Below are 23,445 nucleotides of genomic sequence, written 5' to 3' on the forward strand. Positions count from 1 at the left end.
CTGTTGAGGAATGCAAAGAATTACAGAGCGACCTGAACAAACTGTGTGAATGGGCAAAAAGATGGCAGATGAGCTTCAACGTGGAGAAATGTAAGGTCTTGCACATGGGGAAAGGGATCCCCATGTACAGCTATACGATGGGAGGAAGGGTGCTGGGGAAAGGCACCCTAGAAAAAGACCTGGGGGTATTGGTGGATACAACAATGAAGCCAGCGGCGCAATGTGCAGCGGCCTCAAAGAAAGCAAACAGAATGCTGGGCATTATCAAAAAAGGTATCACTACCAGAACGAAGGAAGTTATCCTGCCATTGTATCGAGCAATGGTGTGACCACATCTGGAATACTGTGTCCAATACTGGTCACCGTACCTTAAGAAAGACATGGCGATGCTTGAGAGGGTCCAGAGGAGAGCAACTAGGATGATAAAAGGAATGGAGAACCTTTCATATTCCGAAAGGTTAGACAAACTGGGCTCTTTACCCTGGAAAAGCGGAGACTGAGAGGAGACATGATACAGATGTATAAAATCATGAAAGGCATAGAGAAGGTGGAGAGGGGCAGATTCTTCAGACTAGTGGGGACAACAAAAACAATGGACACCTGGAACACGCTTCCAAATGAGGTAATAGGACAGAGTACAATACTGGGTTTCAAAATGGGGCTGGATGACTTCCTGGAAGCGAAGGGGATTACAGGGTATAGATAGAAGTTTACTCTACAGGTCATAAGCGAAAAGCGTATGACAGTTTTAGGGTATGAGCACTATCAGGTCTTGGACCTGAGGGGCCGACGCGTGAGCGGACTGCCGGGCACGAAGGACCTCCGGTCTGACCCGACAGGGGCAATTCTTATGTTCTTATGACAATCGCATACAGACACAGGAAAGCTCTTGCATGTCCCTCAGCCATATGAGGGCCTAAAATTGGGCAGCTAAATGCCTTACTTGTGGCACACTATATACTGTAGAATTAGAGTGATTGTGCTAGTGCTGCTCTATCTTTTGCTTTTCAATTTACTGATCAGTTTGTCATCTACTAACTATACTGAATTGCTGAGTAATCAAAAAAGAAAGACAACACACATATCACACCAGAACTGATCAGGAATGGCCATGTCAGAGCAAGTAGCTAAGTCTCCAGCTTCACTTTGGGTTATAATTAATGTGACAACAAGGCTCTCACATTATGCTTTGTCAGTAAGTTCTTACTCCATTCAGCAGAACTCAAGTCCAATGCATTTAGGGATTTAGTGGTGGGAATCTAGCAGTATAGTACTTCCTAGAAATTCACAGGGGTTCCATTCCATTTGAAAAACCGCAAATATGGTTTTTATAGGCAGGAGAGGGCAGCTGGGGCGCCGGCGGGTGCAAAATCACTCGCGGTATGCTCCAACCGCCTCTTCCTGTTGCTAAAATCAGGCTACACCAATCAGGAGCTGCTTTAACACGCAGCTCCTGATTGGTGTAGCCTGAATTTAGCGGTTGGAGAATACCGCAAATTAGTGAGTCCGCAATTTGCGAATTGTGAATTCACAGGGGAACACTGTAGTACGTTTTTTGAGCTTTTGTTATCTTGTTTTAAAAGCAATACAAACCAAGAACAAATTTCAAACTAGTTAAATACTTAAAGTCAAAAGCTTTAGGGAAAATTGCTCCAAATCATAATCTCAGCCACTTGACCATTCTACAGTATAAAGATATTCTTTATATCACATGGGTTCTGTTTTTTTGGATTCTGATTGCAGTCTTAGGCAGCATGTATTTTTTAAGCTACAATAGGGAGTCAACTGAAAAACAGATTTGAGCCTGAAAGCTTTGTCCATCTGAAATCAGAGTCTCATTTGATTTATAGTATATCTGGGATGATGGATGGACTTCTCCAGGGCTCATAAGAGCCCTGGGCTTTGGTGTGCTTTTCTTTCGCTTCTAGACACAGGTCTGTCAGTGGGGAATAGTTGGGAAGGTGATTTTTGTATATTATTTATAAAACTGATGATGACTGTTTCCCTATGCTGTTGATGTTGTTCCACTGTTTCTTACTCAACTGCGATATGTTTAGTTTGTTATGATTGTTTTGCTATTCTCATCAATAAAAATCATTTGAACATAAATTTACATTCTCATAAGATACCATTTTTTTTCTGTACTACTGACTAACTTTCAGATGATACTCCCTTCATCAAAGATTAAGATGAGCAAAAACCAAGTACCACCATAACATACAAAGTGAACAGTAAAACCAATTTTAGACAATCCCACCAACTGGTGCCTAGAGTACACACCCTTAGGCACACCGTTAGGAACCTATGCTATTCTATAATGTAGTTTCTAAGTGCCATAGCATCAACTGCAAGGGGAGGAAGGGTGTACATTTGGACGAGCCATGCCTATGTTTCCTGGCTATTCATATGGAGGTAAATTATGCAATAACACAATCTATGTACTCCACAAGGGTCCTCAATCAATACTATAACTCAAATGGCAGCACAACTTCACCACCATTAGCATACCCTTATGCCTTCAAGACTTTTAGTCAAGTTTCAAGGATCCTCAGCGGCACCACTTGGAGCTCAATAACATTTCATTGCTCCAAGCTTTATGTGTCTACTCGTCATCGGGTCCTGTTGTTATATTAATTATCACGTTCTATTATTTACTCTTGCTTTATTCTATTATTTACTCTTGCTTTATATCAGAGTTTATATAATATTCAGATTGATATTTAAAAGCTGTTACTTAGCTTTTTCGTGTGGCCTCTGGCAAGGGGAATGTCAAACCGACATGTTTCGCTATGAGTAGCTTTATCAACCCGTGGTCGTACGTGCTGGCGGCTTAATACTGGGGGGGTTTTCCTTGATAAAGCTACTCATAGCGAAACATGTCGGTTTGACATTCCCCTTGCCAGAGGCCACACGAAAAAGCTAAGTAACAGCTTTTAAATATCAATCTGAATATTATATAAACTCTGATATAAAGCAAGAGTAAATAATAGAATAAAGCAAGAGTAAATAATAGAACGTGATAATTAATATAACAGGACCCGATGACGAGTAGACACATAAAGCTTGGAGCAATGAAATGTTATTGAGCTCCAAGTGGTGCCGCTGAGGATCCTTGAAACTTGACTAAAAGTCTTGAAGGCATAAGGGTATGCTAATGGTGGTGAAGTTGTGCTGCCATTTGAGTTATAGTATTCATATGGAGGGGCATTTTCAATAGGACATCTAAGTCTGAATTTAGACGTTTTGATAAAGACGTCCAAAAATCCAGTAGAGAAAATGTTCATTTTCAAAACTGCAAGAGGTCTTTTTTTAATGACTTATGTAGACATTTTGGCCCTTTGGCCATTCTCAAATATAAAGACACCCACATTAAAAAAACACAAAAGAAAGCTTTTTGAACGTTCAAGCAACCAACATTCTTAGCAAACTGTTCACAGACAGCTGAGCACAGCAGAGAGGCATTCAGAGGTACTGTACTGAATGTCACATAAAAAGTCCAAGGTACATGTCTCTATAAGCTGCTTATATTGTATGGTAAGCCCTCCAAAACTTACTGTACCCCCTTATATAGCTAAATACAGGCCTGCAGGTTTCATCTTTATGAAAGTACAGTAGGTTTTGGAGGGCTCACCATATAATATAAGCAAGTTATAGTGACATCTGACCTGGTACTTTTAATGTGGCATTCACTCAGTAACCTTGGAGAGTGTCCTTCTGCTCTACCGTGGAAGTGTATATGAGCCTTGTGAATCTGTAAGACAGGCTGGAAAATACTTGGGTTTTTTCACATATTTAGGTGGTAGGAGAGAAGATAGAGAGGACAGCAATCATTGTGGGGGACTCCATCATCAGACAAGTCAACAGCCACAAAGCGGGAGGAAGACAGGATCGGCTGGTGACCTGCTTACCGGGAGCCAAGGTAGAAGACAGAGCCGCATCGACAGGATCATCGACAGCGTGGAAGAGGAAGATACGGCGGTGGTGATCCACTTGGGGGCAAACAACATGAGTAACAGGAATTACAGCAGGGAAGCACTGAAGGACCAGTTCCAGATGCTAGGAGGGAAGCTGAAGACCAGTACTACGAGGGTGGCGTTCTCGGAGATCCTGTCAATACCCAGGGCCAACGAGAAGAGGCAGACGGAGCTGGAAGCAATCCCAACACGTGGACGAGGCACAGGTGTGAAGAAGGATTCCACTTCGTGCGCAACTGGACGACGTTCTGGGGGAAGAGCAAGCTATACAGGAAGGATGGACTTCACCTCAACGGAGACGGAACGAGGCTACTTGCAAGCAACATCAAGCAAGAAATTGAAAAGTTTTTAAACTAGGAAGAAGGGGAAAGCTGACAGTTGGCCATGAATCGATGATTCAGGAAACAGTATACCCAGAGAATACTGTACAGGAAGATTGCGGGGAAGATTCACTGGATCATAGGCAAGACAGAAATCCTGACGGATCAAAAGGGATACAAGGAAGGAAATGCAAGAAAAGTAACAGGCCGCAAACTCAAGTGTATGTACACAAACGCAAGGAGCCTAAGGAATAAGATGGGGGATTGGAAGCTATGGTACAAAAAGATAACCTTGACATCATCGGCGTCACGGAAACATGGTGGAACGAGGAAAACTTCTGGGTCACTGTGCTACCGGGATACAAGCTATACTGCAGAGACATACTAGGACAAAAAGGTGGGGGTATTGCCCTATATGTCAAAGAGGGAATCGAGTCTACCAGAGAGAGCACGCTGGAAACAAAAAATAAGGTAGAGTCCGTAAAGGCCAAAATTACGGGAACGAATGGAACAGAAACGAAAATCAGCATCTACTACCAACCCCCAGGGCAGTCCGAAGAAATTGATGGTGAAATGATGGCCGAGATAAAATGCAACAGCAAGGAGGCAACACAGTTATCATGGGTGACTTCAATTATCCGGGGATAGACTGGAACCTAGGCACCTTTGGCTGCAGAAGGGAGACCAAATTCCTGGATGCTATAGGCGATTGCTTCCTGGAACAACTTGTCAAGGAAAATAGAGAGGAAATGCAATTCTGGACTTAATTCTAAATGGACTAAGAGGATCGGCGCAAGGTGTAGAACTAGAATGGATGTGGTAAGCAGTGATCATAATATGATCCGCTTCAACCTGGACATGGGGGCAAAACATTGATCCAGAACGATAGCCATGACACTGAACTTCCGAAAAGGGAATTATGAAGGGATGAGACTCGTGGTGGGGAAGAAGATTAAGAAAAGGATAATCACTGAAAAACGCTAGAGCAAGCATGGTCCCTTTTTAAGGACACGGTCACCGAGGCATAAAATCTATATATATCCTGCTTATCAACAAGGGATCCAAGAAGAAAAAGAACAAGGAATCGGCATGGCTCACTGTAGCGGTGAAGGAAGAGATTAGAGACAAGAAGACTTCATTTAAGGAATGGAAAAGGTCAAAAACTGGAAAAAGCACAAACATCAAAGCAGGTGCCATAAGGCGGTAAGAGGGGCCAAAAGAGACGACGAGGAAAAATAGCCAAGGAGGCAAAAAAAATTTAAACCATCCTTTCAATATATTAAGGGGAAACGGCTGAAACAACCAGGTTCCAATTTATATTAGCCTCGTTCTGCTGTCCTGCTATCACATACATACACAAACACACATGCAAATAGGCAAAAAGATATCTCTCTCTCTTCCTCTTTATTCAGAGTACTGCATACATCTTTTATAGCATTTCACATGGGTCAGTTTTTTAGCATATGATTGTAGGAAAGACCATATATGGTAACAGGATACATAAAAGCAACTAGAAAAAGGTAGCAAACATAAGGGGAGGGGGAAATAGTGGGAAATTTCCATTATGCATATAATACTGTCCTGTCTAAGGTCTACAAATTTTTCTTATCAAAACAAGAACTACAGAACACAATGGAGACAAAGAGCTCAGAACACAAAAAGAAAAGGCCTTGTAGTTTTTTTCCTTGGCAAAATATTAACTGTTTCAGCAATTCCTTTTACATAAGCAAGAATAGAAAAACTTACAAAGAATATATGCCCCTTCAACGACCCACGAAGGAAGCAGTGGGGCCGTTGGATGACCATGGAATAAAAGGAGTGCTAAAGGAGGACAAAGCCATCATTGACAAACTAAACACATTTTTTGTGTCTGTATTTACCAAAGAAGATATATACAACATACTGGAAGCTGACAGGCTATACGCAGGAAACAAAGATGGGAAGCTGACTGGGTTGACAGTCAGTCTAGAAGAGGTATACGATAAATCTCCTGGACCATATAGCATCCATTTGAGGGTAATCAAGGAACTGAAAGGGGTTATAGCTGAACTGCTTCAACTAATAGCCAATCTATCGATCAAATCGGGAAGAATTCTGGAAGACTGGAAAATGGCAAATATTACGCCGATTTTCAAGAAAGGTTCGAGGGGAGATCCAGGAAACTACAGATCAGTGAGTTTGACCTCGGTACCAGGAAAGATGGTAGAGGCGCTGATAAAGGACTGCATCATTGACCACCTTGACGGACACAATCTGATGAGGACCAGCCAGCACGGCTTCAGCAAAGGAAGATCTTGCTTGAAGAACTTGCTGTACTTCTTCGAGGGAGTTAACAGGCAGATAGACAAGGGTGACCCGGTCGACATTATATATCTGGATTTTCAGAAGGCATTCAACAAGGTCCCACATGAACGACTACTTCGAAAAATTGCAAGCCATGGAATTGAGGGTGAAATACTTATGTGGATTAAAAACTGGTTGGCAGATAGGAAACAGAGAGTGGGGGTAAATGGACAATACTCAGACTGGAAAAGCGTCACAAGTGGAGTGCCGCAGGGTTCAGTGCTTGGACCCGTGCTCTTCAACATATTTATAAATGACCTGGAAACTGGTACGACGAGTGAAGTGATTAAATTTGCAGATGATACGAAGTTATTCAGAGTAGTGAAGACGCAGAAGGATTGCAAAGACCTGCAACGTGACATAAAGACGCTCAAGAAATGGGCTGCAACATGGCAAATGAAGTTTAACATGGATAAGTGTAAGGTGATACATGTCGGTAACAAAAATCTTATACACGAGTACAGGATGTCCGTTGCAATACTCGGAGAGACCCCCCCAGGAAAGAGACTTGAGAGTACTGGCTGACAAATTGATGAAGCCATCTACACAATGTGTGGCGGCGGCAAAAAGGGTGGACAGAATGCTAGGAATGATTAAGAAGGAGACCATGAACAGATCGGAGAAGATTATCATGCAGCTGTACCGGGCCATGGTACGCCCCACCTGGAATACTGCGTCCATCACTGGTCGCCATACATGAAGAAGGACACAGTACTACTCGAAAGGGTCCAGAGAAGAGCGACTAAAATGGTTAAGAGGCTGGAGGAGTTGCCGTACAGTGAGAGATTAGAGAAACTGGTCCTCTTCTCCCTTGAAAAGAGAAGACAGAGGGGACATGATCGAAACATTCAAGATAATGAAGGGAATAGACTTAGTAGATAAAGACAGGTTGTTCACCCTCTCCAAGGTAGAGAGAATGAGAGGGTACTCTCTAAAGTTAAAAGGGGATAGATTCCGTACAAATGTAAGGAAGTTCTTCTTCACCCAGAGGGTGGTAGAAAACTGGAGCGCTCTTCCGGAGGCTGTTATAGGGGAAAATACCCTCCAGAGATTCAAGACAAAGTTAAACAAGTTTCTGCTAAACCAGAACGAATGCAGGTGAGGCTAGACTCAGGGCACTGGTCTTTGACCTAAGGGCCGCCGCAGGAGCAGACTGCTGGGCACGATGGACCACTGGTCTGACCCAGCAGCGGCAATTCTTATGTTATGTTAAAAATAGGTCAAAAACAGAACCTTGAGGCACACCACTAGTAACATCCCTTTCCTCAGAGTGATCTTTATTGATCGCTACCCTCTGTCACCTTCCACTCAACCAGTTCTTGACCCAGCCCCTCACTTTGGAACCCATCCCGAGGGCACTCAGTTTATTTATTAGACGTCTGTGTAGAGCACTGTCAAAAATAAACCTGACTAAACTTAACATGCCAATGTAAATTCGAAAGTTCTCTCTAATGTTGCTGTCTGTATACCACTTAGAACTGTTTATAGTATGGCGGTATATAAAAATAAAGTTATTATTAAATACACCACATCCTGTGCACTCCCTCTATCCAAGTCTCTGGTCACCCAGTCAAAGAAATTGATCAGATTTGTCTGCCAAGACCTACTTCTAGTGAATCCATGTTGCCTCCGGTCTTGTAATCTTTATGAAGGAAAAATAAAGGTACTTCTATTCTTATTTGGTTATTGGATTTTGGCCTTGCACTATATTTTGTTTACAACTTTATATAAGTGAAAACCTATTACATAGTGCCATATTTTGACTTGCTATCTTTGCAGGAACCTTATTAAAAAAAAGAGAAAAAGCAAACAGCCAACCAGCATTCTCAGTACTGAGACAAAGGAAGTCAAGAAGCAGAGAATTCTAATAGCAATATTGATCCAAGGAAAAGATTGGATTCTTTTCAGGTTGCAATACCATTTAAACCGATGCCGATATAAGAAAGCTCTGATGAACTGTCAAGATCACATGACAGACTATGTCTATCATGTTCTGGGTAATTTTTAAGCGGAATCAGTAAAAAGCCTTACAAAGACTATGCCAACAACAACAAAAAAATCAGCAAGACAGCTAAGCTTAACAAAAGGACAAACAAATAAAATTGCTATATTAAACATGACACTGTATTTTCCGTTCTCGTTTGTATATATATCTGTACATTATTGTATTATAGCTTAGAAGAGACTCACTTTTATAACGTAATAGGCAGATTTCATTTACTAGTGCATTCTTTTTATAGAAACATTCTCTCTCAGTCCAAACAAGAATTTTCCCACAGAAATAATGCCTACGCTATGCTTATGAAAACAATATTTCATGGTTTAAAGCTGTACATAGCTTATTTTTGAATTAACGTGGACTCATTAATCCATTGGGATTTTTTTTTACAATCTTATGCATTGTTCTGCATGTTAAGAACAAATCTTTAGGTTTAAGAATTCAGTCACCTGGGCTCTACATGTAGTATAACTCTTCAGCTGGTGAACAAAGATTATGAAAAATCCTCAAAATGTACTTAGTTTGAAGTCATTAATAGCATTTTACCATAAATTTCAAGGAATACTGCGACTATTTATCATTTCTATAGCGCTGAAAGGCATACACAGCGTTGTATACTTAACATTCAATCAACGGTACCTGCTCAGAAGAGCTTACAATCGAATTTGGACAGACAGAACATCTTACGGTTGGGGAGATTCTGGTAGAAGGAATGATACAATGGGTATAGGTATCTGACGTAAGTGGGAGTTAAGTTGAAAGCAGTTTTCAAAAAAGTGGGCGTTTAGCTTGAATTTGAATACTGCTAGAGACAGTACATGACATATTGATTCAGGCAGCCTGTTCCAGGCATATGACATGGCAAGAAAGAAGGGATGGATTCTGGAGTTGGCAGTGGAGGAGAAGGGTACAGATAAGAGGGACTTACCCAACAGAGTTCAGCAGTGGGGGGGGGGGAAGCATAGGGAGAGATAAACGAGGAAAGATGTTGAGGGGGCTACAGAGTAAATCCACTTGTAAGTCAGTAAGAGGAGTTTGAACTGTATTCAGAAATGGATGGGAAGCCAATGAAGTGACTTGAGGAGAGGAGTAATGTGAGTATAGCAGCTCTCATAGAATATGAGTTGTGCAGCAGCATTTTGAACGGGTTGAAGGTATGAGTGATGGATGCGCGGGAGACCTGAGAGAAGTACGTTGTACCAGTCTAAGTGTGAGACAACAACAACATGGATAAGGATTTTGGTAGTGTGTTCAGAGAGGAGAGGTTGGATTTGGATAATATTATAGAGGAGGAAGAGTAAAGGTTTTAGCGGTTTGTTGGATTGGAGAGGAGTCGAAGGAGAGGAGTCAAAGATCACCCTGAGGTTGCAAGCTGACGAGATAGGGGGAAGAAGAGTGTCATCCACAGAAACAGAGAATGGTGAGAGGGGGGAGGTGAGTTTAGGTGGAAAGATAAGGAGTTCAGTTTTAGCCATATTCAGTTTGAGATGGCAATGAGACATCCAAGCAGCAATGTCTGGCAGGTAGGTTGATACTCGTGCCTGAATTCCTATTGAGATATCTGATGTGGAGAGGTAGATCTGGGAGTCATTGGCATAGAGGTAATATTGAAAACCAAGGAAGGAAATCAGTGTACCAAGAGAGCAGATATATATGGAGAAGAGGAGCGAGCCCAGGATGGAGCCTTGAAGTACACCAATAGACAGTGGTATGGCAGCGGAGGAGGACCTATCGTAACATAAACTGAAAGTACAATAGGAGAGATAGGAAGAAAAACCAAGAGAGAACAGAATCCTGGAATCCCAGCGAGGACAGTGTGTTGAGGAGGAGGTAGTGATCAACAGTGTCAAAGGCAGCAGATGATCGAGAAAGAGGATAGAGTACAGACCATTGGATTTAGTCAAGAACAGGTCATTAGAGACTTTAGCAAGGGCAATTTCCGTGGAATGGAGAGAGCGAAAGCCCAATTAAAGCGGGTCAAGAATATCATGAGAAGAAAGAAAGTCCAAGCAACGGCGGTGAACAGCACATTTGAGTAGTTTTGACAGGAAGTGGAGGAGGGAGATTGGGCGATGCGTGGAGGGGGATGCGTAGTCTAGTGAGGGTTTTGGGGTTTTCTTTTTTTAGGAAAGGTGTAACTATGGCATGTTTGAAGACATCAGAAACTGTTGAAGTAAAGAGTGAAAGGTTGGAGGATGTGACAGATGGGAGGGATGGCTCAGAGTAGGCAGGTAGGAACTGGTTCAGAGGAACAGGTGGTGGGTTAGGAGGATGAGAGAAGGTAAACAGTATCCTCTTCCATGACTTCAGAAAAGGAAGAACAGGTGGTAGGGGTTGTTGAAGGGAGATTGGCAGAGTAGACAGCTGGAAGGGGTGGTGGGGGAGGTGACATGGTTGAGAATTCAAGGTGGATCTTGTGAATCTTATTGTGGAAGAACTCTGCCATCATCTGGGGAAGAGTGAGGAAGGGGTAGGTGGGGGTACTTTGAGTAGAAAGTTGAGTGTGGCAGAGACAGCGAGGGTTAGCACTAAGAGTTAGTTAAATGGTTGTAGTAATCTTGTTTGGAAAGCAAAAGGGTAGACTGGAGGGATGTCAGCATGAAATTTAAATGTATTAAGTTGGCACGGTGTTCTCCCAAGAAATTTTTTCCAGCCGGGTGGCATGAAAAAGTAGCCGGGTGGGGCGGGATGGGGAAATTTGGTGGTGAGGAAAATTAACCCCCTCTTTTACTAAGGTGCGCTAGCGTTTTTAGCACACGCAAACCCCTGTGCTACACGGGAAAACTAATGCTAGCTCAATGCTGGCATTAGTGTCTAGCGCACGCGACAATTCTGCGCACGCTAAAACTGCTGTTGCAGCTTAGTAAAAGGAGCCCTAAATGTGTACTATTTTTATTAGTTAATTATTATTATTTTCCAATGCTCAATATGACTTGTTTTTTTAAGGTTCGACGCTTGCGCCAGAATATTTTTACTAAATTTAAGAAGTATCCAATTCTAGAAGGGAATAATTAGATATTTGCCCTCTTTCAAATGGTATAGATGTTTAAAAAAGGGAAATGCATTAATGAAGTCATTAGGTTCAATCTAGTCATTTATTTCTGCATGAATTTAAACAACTAAAAAAAAAAAAAAAGATAAACAAAGCTCATCCAGTCATACAAGAAATGAAGAAATGGCCCTATAGCACCTCTAATAATGTTTTGATCACTAGGTTCCTTCCTGAGGTCTCACTGAGGATATGAAATAGATGCTATCCTCACTTCTAGACCTCTTCCACATAATTTATGGAGAGGTGTTACTGAGCCTTGAAAGAGACCTGTGTGATTGATCTTTATCTGCTACTTTTTTTTTATTTTGCTGTTGTGCAAAGTGAGAGCTAAGGCAAAACAGTTTAGGTAAAGATGCAGGTTAATAATTAGCAATGTATTAAAAATATTTTATTTTTATTTGCTTATAATGTCATTTGAAAGCTGCTTGATGTTAATACAACTTTAATTTAATTCTTTATAGTGTGTTGGGTGGGTGGGACAACACCTACATCAACAGTAGTTAGAATAGGGTCATTAAAAATCCAGTGGTGTACCTAGTATATATGACAGCCAGTGTTGATCATTTTTTTAACAACCCCCTCCTCTATATAAAAAAGATATTTTTAGTAATAATCCTTGAGTCACACAACAAGGGTGCACCTAGGAAAAGGCAGCATCTTAAACACTGCAGTGAGCACTAGAACACCAATACACGCATTCTAAAACTAAACAAGCCAGATCCTGCACATCAATTGATCCTGTACAGTCGATGCTAACAGAAAGCCATGTCCTTTTCAAACACACAGACAGATACACCCTTGCCCAATATGGAATAATCACAAACTAAAAATAGAACTATGTAGACAAAAGTTAAACTGAACCAAGAAACCAGACTCTGCATACAATGCAACACCACAGAAACAGTGACACGTCCTCTAATACTGTGCAAAATATAAAGACAGTAGATGTAAATTTGAAAAAATTGCTACATAACAATCACCTCTTTACAAATGAACAAACAGAAATAAAACAAATGAGAAATAAGAAAATACCATTTTATTGGACTAATCCATTTTTCAATTAGCTTTCAGAGGCCAAATCTTTCTTCAAGACAGTACAGCAGGGGTGCCCATACTATTTTGGCTTGCAAGCTACTTTTTAAAATGACCAAGTCAAAATGATCTACCAACAATAAAATAAAATTTAAAAAAAAAACCCACAAAGCACACTGCATACAGAGAATATGTTAATTATCATTTGTATTTGGTTTTTTTTTTCAGAGGTCAAGGTAGATGACTTTAAAATATGCAATGTCACCTCAGTAACAACTATACAAAAATAGACAAATATACCCTCTCCCCTTTTACTAAACCGCAATAGCGTTTTTTAGCGCAGGGAGCTGCGCTGAATGCCCCGTGCTGCTCTCGACGCTCATAGGCTCCCTGCGCTAAAAACCACTATCACGGCCCCTTCAGGGCTGTCCAGCTGCTCCTGCCAGCCACATAGGGATGCATCATCGGCAGCGGCTTTTGCACGCTTTATGTGGCTGACCCACAAGCCTTCCCCCCTTAGACGTCAGCTCTGACATCGGAGAGAAGGCTTCCGGGTCAGCCACATGCAGCATGCAAAAGCCACTGCCAGCAACATGTCCCTGTGTGGCTGAAGGCCGGAAGAAGCAGCCCTGGGGGAGGTAACTGGGATCTCCTGCTAACCCGGAAGGCTTCCCTCTGATGTCACCTCTGACATTGGAGGGAAGCCTTTTTGAGTCAGCTTCAGCGGAAGGGGGGAATGCAGGAAGGAAGGCATGGGATCCCCAGCTGCAGTGGCGGGCAGAAAGGAGAACATGGGATTCCCGGTGGTGGCAGCGATTAAGGAGGAAGGGGAGGTGGGAGACCCCGACAGTGCCATGTACCCCCAACAAGCGTCTCATGTACATACAGTGTGTTGAGAAACTTTGTTATACACCATACACTCAGTCTCTGCACCTAGCATAGTGTTAACAAGTAAGAAAAACATCCATTTCACATTCTTAAATCTATATCTCTATAAGGGTTTGAATTCTACTAATAGGATTACAATTCAGGAGCTATGCACAGTGACTCAGTTCATTAAACTGGGATTAAATTCTCCTTTAATGGTCCAATATTTTTGTCTAGATAAGAGAACAAAATGATTTGCTAGGCATTTCTTTATAACAATATTGACCAGCAAGAAATCTAGATACAGGCTTTTTTTTTTTAAAGAAATTATTTCAGATTTTATATAGGTAACTGCCAAAGTGTATAGGATATACAGCACTCCCCCGATATTCGTTCCAGGAACCCCTGCGAATCTCAAAAAATTGTGAATACAGTTTTTCATGGGGGAGCCTGAAGAGGGCAGCAGGAGAGCAGCCGGAGTGCCGCGAGTGCAGGAAATCACTCGTGGTATGCTCCGACCGCCTCTTCCTGCACTAAGTCGGGCCTTATCCAATCAGGAGCTGCATGTCAAAGCTGAGCTCCGGCTGCTCTCTCCTGCCCCTCCTGCTGCCCTCTCCTTGTCGGCGATTCGCGATCGGAAAATACCGCGAATGACTGGGACCGCAAACCACTGACCGCGAATGAACGGGGGAACACTGTATAGATTAAGGGCTCCTTTTACGAAGCCACGTTAGCGGCTTTATCGCACGTGACTTTTAATCACACGATGACCCTCGCGCTAGCCAAAATACTACCGCCTGCTCAAGAGGAGGCGGTAGCGGCTAGCGCGGCCGGCAGTTTAGCGTGCGCTATTACGCGCGTTAAACTGCTACCGCGGCTTTGTAAAAGGAGCCCTAAATGTAATTAAAAAAACATTAAACATAAAATCCATATAATTTAATATATGCAGCCTTATGGTGCATGTTCATTCTATGACACTATGCTCAAAATACACATCAGCTGCTCTTCAATAATTACATATCACCACAGTTTGAACTCTTTATACTTACCATATGCTGTCATTGTTCCAACATATGGGCCATCTACCACATTTCTGTTTTCTTCTGCTAGGGCTTTAATATACCTCTTGCTGAGGTCCAAAATCTGTTCACGAAGAGCAGCACTGCTTTCATGTGGAGTTCGTTGTTGAATAGTAAAATGCAAGAGCATCATACCCCAAATGAATCCAAAAGTCACCAGAAAAAAGCCTAGCTTTTGGGAGGACAGTTTCCATGGCATGAAGAATGTCATGATTTCCTGGCAGTTTTGTTAAAAAGGTCACCATGAAAAGGAATCTTAGAACATGGAAGAATTAAACAAATTCATAGCCCTGCTCTTTATCCCTTCAACATCAAGGTTCATAGGGTCAGCTTCTCATTCTGGCTCACTGGTCTGGTGATCAACCCTGCTCGGTTCCATCCTGCCAAAGAAAGAAATTGATAGGAATTGTTACTATTAGCCAGCTCTTATTAGTTAGTGACATTCTTCTTTTTTTTTTCCTTCAGCAGTAACAACCGCATATTAGATTTACGGTAGGTACCAGATGCAACTAAGGTTAGTCTATGCACATCTTTGAACCACTTTCACAGTGAGTTGATTCAGGAACCCAGTTTGGATTCACATCAGTGTATAAATGCAAATTATACCAGTTATAATATCCTGGAGTAAGTGCTGCAAAATATATATTTTTTTAAAGTACCAAGACAAATTTTAGATGACTGTATTAGAAAGAAATATGTCCAGTTCATTAGGGATTTCTGCACATGTATAAAATGGACGAAAACAAACAGTTTTGGATCTTAGCTTCAAGGAAATGAGAAGAACAAATAGGTAAGGTATACTTCTGCAGGCTGTACAAAGACATGCTAATGCACTCTTCCCAAGGAAGTGAGGTCTTCATCAAGGCTGACAGTTCCTGAAAGCAACATTTTTGACTCTTATTTCATAAAACACAAAATTTCAGTGAAATCTGTTTGCTAGTTACCCCATTAATAGTAGCTTGCAGAATAAACACAACCTGCTCATAAGGTGTTTTTATTTTCACCTGTAAGGGATAGGGTTACCAGAAAAAAAAAAAGGACACGTGGTCCCGGTCCCAACCCCACCCACAAACCTTTTCTCTTCTAAGCTTGGGTCCACGTCTGGAGGGCTTCCAAAAATGCATGGATGCGACACAATGATGTCATATGCATGCTTGTATGTGTGTGATATCATGTCACATCCGCGCATGCTCAGAGGCCCTCTAGACATGGTCCCGAGCTCGTCAGAGCTGGGACCTTCCAAACCCCGGACAAACTGACAGGTTTGAAAAATCCGTCTGAACACCTGGACAGTCCTCTAAAAAAGAAGACAAACATCTGGTAACCCTGGTAAAGGATATGTAAAAAGTGGCTTGTATTTAACCCACCTGCAAATGAAAAAGACCATGACAGACTAAAGAAATGGTTAAAGGCTGTTTGCTGTTCTCTAACAAGGGAGCCTATCTGGTTCAAGTCCACCCAGTCAGTTGTTTTCTCTACTGTACACCTCGTTTATTCTTTGTCTACATTGTCTGTCTGCATTACTGTAAAGCAGGGGTGTCCAACCTTTTGGCTTCCCTGGGCCACATTGGCCGGAAAAAATATTTCTGGGGCTGCACAAATGTGCAAATGCTGCAGCAACACAGAGGAGGGAGCCGGCAAGAAGGTAAACACCCGGGGGCAGCAGAGGAAAAGACTGCATCGCCCTCGACCGGGGCCGCACAAAATACTTCACGGGGCCGCATGCGGCCCTCGGGCTGCAGGTTGGACACCCCTGCTGTAAAGCTTCAGAGAAAACAAGACTATTATGTATAAGTATGTATAGTAACACGAACATCTGATAGCGCTACACACATGATTGTCTGTGGCAAGACTAAGACTGCAGTCTTCAGATTTTGCCACAATCCCCAGCCAAACTGAAAGAACTTGAAGTACTCTGCTAAAAGGCAGGAATATGGAGATCAGGATGATAAGCTAGTCCAACTAGAGGTAAGCCAAGAGGATGTCCTCAGGCAGATAGACAGGCTAAAGAGCGACAAATCGCCAGGACCGGACGGCATTCACCCAAGGGTACTCAAGGAACGAAATAGCAGAGCCACTTCGACAAATATGCAACCTATCCTTAACAACTGGAGAGATCCCGGAGGACTGGAAAATAGCAAATGTCACGCCCATCTTCAAGAAGGGTTCAAGGGGTGACCCAGGAAACTATAGGCCGGTGAGCCTGACCTCGGTCCCAGGAAAGATGATGGAAGCGCTGATTAAGGACAGCATCTGTGAACACATCGAAACCAATGGACAGCTAAAGTCGAGTCAGCATGGCTTCTGCAAGGGTAGGTCATGCCTCACAAACTTATTGTACTTCTTTGAGGGGGTAAACAGCCAGGTGGATAAAGGGGAATCCATAGACATCATTTACTTTGACTTCCAAAAAGCCTTTGACAAGGTATCACACGAAAGACTGCTTAAGAACCACGGGGTGCAAGGGGAGGTCCACCGATGGATCAAAAACTGGCTGGCAGACAGGAAACAGAGGGTTGGAGTAAAGGGCCATTACTCAGACTGGCAATGGGTCACGAGCGGAGTTCCACAGGGGTCGGTGCTGGGACCGCTCCTGTTCAATATATTTATTAACGACCTGGAGGCGGGAACAAAATGTGAGGTCATTAAATTTGCGGATGACACCAAACTATACAGCAGGGTTAAAACCACGGAAGACTGCGAAGATCTCCAAAAGGACCTGACGACACTGGAAGAGTGGGCCAAAAAGTGGCAAATGAGCTTCAACATAGGGAAATGCAAGGTCATGCATGTAGGGAAAAACAACCCAAAGTTCACTTACAAAATGGGGGGATTACTGCTGGGGGTAAGTAACCTTGAAAGAGACCTGGGAGTGATGGAAGACACAACACTAAAGGCGTCGGCACAATGCGCCGCAGCCTCAAGGAAAGCAAACAAAATGTTGGGTATCATTAAGATGAGTATCACGACCAGGACAAAGGAAGTCATCCTGCCACTGTATCGTGCAATGGTGCGCCCGCATCTGGAGTACTGTGTCCAGTACGGGTCGCCGTACCTCAAGAAGGACATGGCAGTGCTTGAGGGAGTCCAGAGAAGAGCAACTAAGCTGATAAGGGGAATGGAGAGCCTCTCATATACTGACAGACTGAAAAGGTTGGGGCTATTCTCCCTGGAGAAGCGGAGACTCAGGGGGGACATGATAGATCCTGAAGGGCATAGAAAAAGTTGACAGGGACAGATTTTTCAAATTATGGGGAACCACAAGTACAAGGAGGCACTCGGAGAAATTGAAAGGGGACAGGTTTAGAACAAACGCTAGGAAGTTCTTTTTCACCCAGAGGGTGGTGGATACATGGAATGCGCTTCCGGAGGCTGTGATAGGCAGGAGCACGTTACAGGGCTTCAAAGAAGGTTTGGATAGGTTCCTAGAGGACAAAGGGATTGAGGGGTACAGATAGGAGTAGAGGTAGGTTATAGGGATAGAAGTAGAGGTAGGATATAGAAATAGTCAGGGACCACGGCTCAGGCAATAGGCCTGAGGGGCCGCTGAGGGAGCGGACCGCTGGGCGAGATGGACCTCTGGTCTGCCTCAGTGGAGGCAACTTCTTATGTTCTTATGTTCTAATACTACTCCAATTCCCTGTGCAGAGTTAGGGCTAGATTCACTAAGCAAACCGATCGTGTACCGATCAGTTTGTGACCTCTTAGCGAACCGATTCACTAACCTCTGTCCCGATCATCCTCTGATCCACGCATGCAAATGAGGAATGGCATTGAAATGATGGCAAGCAGCGATTCACAAACAAAAACCCTGCAGCACTGACTAGGCTGGCCGATTACAAACAAGCAACTACTGGGGGATCAGTCGTTCACAGCTTTCTGACTGCCATCTCCTGCTCTGCCTGCTGTCTTTCCAGCTCTCTGCCCCCGACTCTCCTGCTCTCTCTGCCCAGACTCTCTGCCACGATTTTTTCCTGCCGCCCTGCTCTGCCCCGAATCTGCTCTCCTGCTCCGACTCTGCTCTCCTGCTCCCAACTCTCTGGCCCCACGGGTTAAAACCACAGGCTCAAAGAGTAAAAAAAAAAAAAAGGTTGCTGCTCTTAAGCATGCGCAGACCATCTACAGATGGTGTGCGCATGCGTTAGGATCGCTAGAGAACAATCTCGACAGGCGGATGGGGGTGCGATTCCGATCACCCTCATTTGCATGAGGGTGATTCGTGAATCAGCCCCCCGGACACAGTTCAGATCAGATCCATGCCCTTAATACCTTTAATCTAGGAGCACATCATTGTCATTGTTGCAGAAGGATCTTCTACCAAGCATTAGGTCAAAGAGTATAAAGACTAATGCATTTTTGAATTGTATTTTGTAAATAAGTGAAAAATATATACAAGGGCATGAAGACTTTGCCGAAATCACTTTACATGAATATTAAAAATCACCCAATTAAACTAAACTGTTCACAAGAAAGAGGCAATTATGAAAGAAAATTTAAGGAAAAAAAACCCCAACAACCTTAAATGCATAGGATTAAGCTGAGGAAGCATGAGAAAATTTTCATTCTTAATACCTTACCTTCCTAAAATTTTATCTACTAGGCATTCCAATCTATAAACAGTTTTGAACAAACTGATTCTAGGGCAGTTAAATATGCATAGTTTAAGGTGGGGTGCAGTGCCCCTCCACGCCTCAAAAATAAGCAGGCAAACTACACCTCTGGATAACACAATGGCTAGTGCTACCCCTGTCCTACTTAAAAGCTCTTGTAGTGCAACAGAAAATTATGGTAGCTGGGCACAGCCGTGTCAAAGAAACATTACCTCCCTCCCCTACTCAGGTTTCTGCTTGGCATACTCTCTACTGCAAAAAACAAAATATCCACAAAGAAGAAAATCCAGAGAAAACAAAAAAAAACTCTGTGGAGTGACGATGTTCCCAAATGGACTTTATTTGAAAGTATCAGAGTTCCAAAGGTACACTAAAATCATCCACATAAAATAATTCCATCCACATAAAAGTAAAACATCCACATAAGAGCCTTAAAGGACCTAGTCTGCTAGGGATACAGGACCCAACACGGTCCGCGTTTCGACAAAAAGTCTTCTTCAGGGGTCCCTGGGGATCCTATAAAGGTGAGTACGTGGGAAACAATTGTGTGGTGAACCAGAAGTGAGACACTGCTAGCACCATTTGTATTTCCTGCTCTTGAATTACGTCCTGGATCATAGTTATCTTACTCAGAATTGATCTCACAATTAATTAACCCACAGCAACTCCCTCACCATAGGAATTGCAATATCCCTAATACCCTCTTCATAGCATTCACACTTCCATCCAAGCACAGAACATGCAGTGCTTAGGAAATAAACTTGGATCTAAGGCATGGTAACACCAACAAGCCAACCCAACAAAAGTTTCAGTGAGAAAGCAAGCCAATCTTCTCCTACATGTCATGATTCTTTTGGCAGGAATTTAAATTGGGCTATGTTGTGTCCCCATCTGCAGAACACTGTAAATTTTCATGTAAGCAATAAAAAGCTGGTTCCTACAAGACATTTTATGCCCTTTATTGCCAAGACCTAATACAGATAAAGCATACTCTGTTGAATAAAATATGCTTTATTCTCTGGCACTAACCCTGCTGTTCAAACTTGGAGCGCAACTTATTTGTTGTATATGGAAATTGTTCTAAATAAGTTATTGCAACATCTGTGCAGTCAAATATTAAAATCCTCATTTTTAAACATGGCAATAAAAAAAGAAAGCAATTCTATCCTGATCAGACAAGTAGTTTAAACTCACAATGGATCTACAAATAGTTTCTGGCAAGTGGTAGAGCGTAAGGCTTGGTGACCAATAAGGAAAACTGATGCCCTCTGGGGATGAATAAAAGAGTCGCTCTGCATTATTCAAACAAAATGCACACTCCTGGCTAACATTACAGGTATTGAGAAACCTGAATGAAATCTCTTTCTTTTTGGCTATGAGCTCTCTGTATAGTTATCAAAAGGCTCCATTCATACAAAAAATGAATATACTGTAAAACGTCTAAGTCCCTAAACATTGAAAGTAGAAGCAGGGAAAATGTCCATTATCAAAAAAAAAAAAAGTCTAAAACCAGCTTTGATTATGGGTACTTGGACAATCAGGCTTTTTGATTGTCCAAGTACCTATTTAGGCCACTTTTTAGGCTTTTATTTTTATTATTATGAGCCCCATACTTATATATATAGCAATGATATGAAGCTAAACCAAAGAACTATTAGCTTGACCTATAAAATACAAAAGCAATATATTGGAATATATAATTTAACTTTATTATTATTATTTCCAGGCACATTTTGTACAAAGAAATTAAACACTTTGCAGCTTTTTATTTTTTTAAAATATCCATCTGAACAGATTACAGTAGCTCTGTACAAACAACCCACCCATACTAAGAATCACACTTCTGCGATATATCTACCATGTTTCCTCAAAAATAAGACTTATATTAATTTAGGGCCCACAAAATGCACTAGGTCTTATTTTCGGGGTATGGCTTATTTTTTTCATGTACATGATTATCTTTCCCTTCCTATCCTTCACCTCAATTCTTCCTCTTTCATTTCTCTCCCCCACATGTGCAACATCTTTCCTCCCCTCACCCATCCCCTTGTGCCTTCCCTCTGCAGCATCTTTCTATCCCTCCCTCCCATCCCCCTGTGCAGCAGGCACAGTACATGCCGACACTCTGAGTCAGGCACTATTGAAGTGTCAGTAAAGACAGTGTGGAATCTGGTGTCCAAAGCTGAGCTGGTCACATGGTCAGGAAGTGATGTCAGAAGGAAAGCCAAAGCCAGCGCAAGCAGCAGGCTGAAGAAGCTGCTTGCGCTATTGAAGATTTAAAGATGTAGGTACAGTACAGTAGGGAGGATATGCGTGTGGCTGGGGGGGGCACCACCATTCCAGTTGCCTCCTATTCTACTACATCACTGGCTGTATTCCCAGTGCCTTATGGGATCCTGCTTGTTAGCTTGGCTGGCTCTTTACAAGCTAGAAGGAGAAGCAACAGGAGGAGGAAAAGGAGTAGTAGGTGGTCTCCTGCTACCAAATTTTATTTGTTTATTCTCAATTTGCTGTAACCCTTCAACTGTTGAGCAGAGCAAACTGGTTTACAAGCTATGACAGAATTAAAGAGACAGCTAGCCCATTAACAAAATTGTAATCTCCCCACGCTGAGGCAATGCTACTGCTGCTTGTCCTCTCAAGCTCTTAGCAATCCATGGTGTTTACCATTGGCATTCCCACATTGCAAGGAAGGATAGTTCTGCGCAAACCTTTCATTCTGCCCCCGTCCCCATCCCCTTCTTCTCCCCTGTGCGTGTCTTGCCTCTCTCCCTCCGACCAACTCTTCCCCTCATCATGAGATCAGACATATTTACAAACCTCCCTAGGAAACAGCAGTGGTGGCAACTGGACAGCAGAGGCAGCATTGTGAAAAGGTGGTTTGTGGTTTGCCCCACCAGGGCCTTCCCTCTGCTGCATCACTTCCTGTAAATAGATGATGTGGCAGAGGGAAGGCCCTGGCATAGGGCGGCAGTGAGCAGTCTGTTTCACAGTTATGCCTCTGCTGGCTGGCTGCTATTGTTACTATTGCTGTTCTGGGAAGCCCACATGCATGTCTAATTTCAAGGAGGAGGGAGGGCAGTCAGTCAGAGAGAGGACAATTTGAAGGGGGGATCACAATTTGGAGGAGGAAGGCCTTGAATATCCAACAGCCATTTTAGTCACTTGGACTTTGACCGCTTTCTCTGATCTTCTGGCTGAGGAATCTACAAAGAAATCATGAAGAGAGTGAAACTGTAGCCCTCGCAAATAATGTCCAGCACCCATTTGTTCAAACAAATCTTCACCCAGGTCTTCCTGAAATCCGAGGGTCTCCCTCCTATTCAGGGTAGCTCAGGCTCTGGCCTAGCGTCACTGGGACTTCTTAGGAGCAGCTCATGGGCGGGAACCTGCTGACCTCTTCTGGGGCCCCTGAACCTCTACCTAGATCCGTGAAATGATATCTGAACAGAGGAGGTGGAGGAGGTTGAGTCGGGAGCTGGTGAGGATGGGAAAAATTTGTCCCTGTGTCACTCTCTATTTTGGGCACCAGACTTAAACCTGATAGAAACAGGTTTAAGACCAGTGCCCAAAGTTAGGTGTGGATATATAACTTGGTGTCTAACTTCTGGGAAAACTTATGACCTACCTAAGCCTCTCCCACTGGTCCAACCCTTTTGGGCTGTGGGTGGGTAACTACCAACTGCACTCAAAAGCAAAGCTCTTTGGCTAGAGCTTGGGAGTTCTAGAGAATGATACCACTGCACAACCATTCCCTGGGAGCAATGCCTAGTCGAAGCTTAAGAGCAAGAGCAAAGGTTCAAAATTCATAGCCTGCAGGCCTATTCAGGCCTAGTGCACTGGTCAACCATCTGCTAGAAGTAGAGAAATAACGATATATTCCTGGCAGTACCACCTATTATATCAAGTGTCACTGGAATCCTCAAGTATCTGCCTCCATCTGCTGATAGGAGGAAATAACTCAGTCTGAACAAGTCTAGCAGGATAAGAAAGCTATATTTTAGATAGAATATACAACTGGGAATTGAGACATCTAGGTCAGGATGTGTCAACATTTGCTAAAATATTTTAGAAGAGGATCTGCCAACTTAGAGCTCTTTGCATGAATTGATGTACAGTATATGTGCCAGCGATTTGCATTTTACAATAACTAAAACATCAATGCAGCC

General features: G+C 42.8%; 1 protein-coding gene across 3 annotated transcripts in view; it reads right to left on the reverse strand.

The window, feature by feature from the left end:
- Nucleotides 1-23,445, reverse strand: part of MGAT5 (alpha-1,6-mannosylglycoprotein 6-beta-N-acetylglucosaminyltransferase) — a 251,467-nt gene that overhangs the window by 187,466 nt on the left and 40,556 nt on the right. For all 3 annotated transcript variants that reach the window (XM_033944757.1, XM_033944755.1, XM_033944756.1), the window contains exon 2: nucleotides 14,637-15,046. In XM_033944757.1, the coding sequence (XP_033800648.1) occupies nucleotides 14,637-14,877 (241 nt within the window). In that variant the 5' untranslated portion in view covers nucleotides 14,878-15,046. The remainder of the gene's footprint in view (nucleotides 1-14,636; nucleotides 15,047-23,445) is intronic.

This window comes from Geotrypetes seraphini, chromosome 5, assembly GCF_902459505.1.
Source record: "Geotrypetes seraphini chromosome 5, aGeoSer1.1, whole genome shotgun sequence".
Taxonomy (NCBI): Eukaryota; Metazoa; Chordata; class Amphibia; order Gymnophiona; family Dermophiidae; genus Geotrypetes; species Geotrypetes seraphini.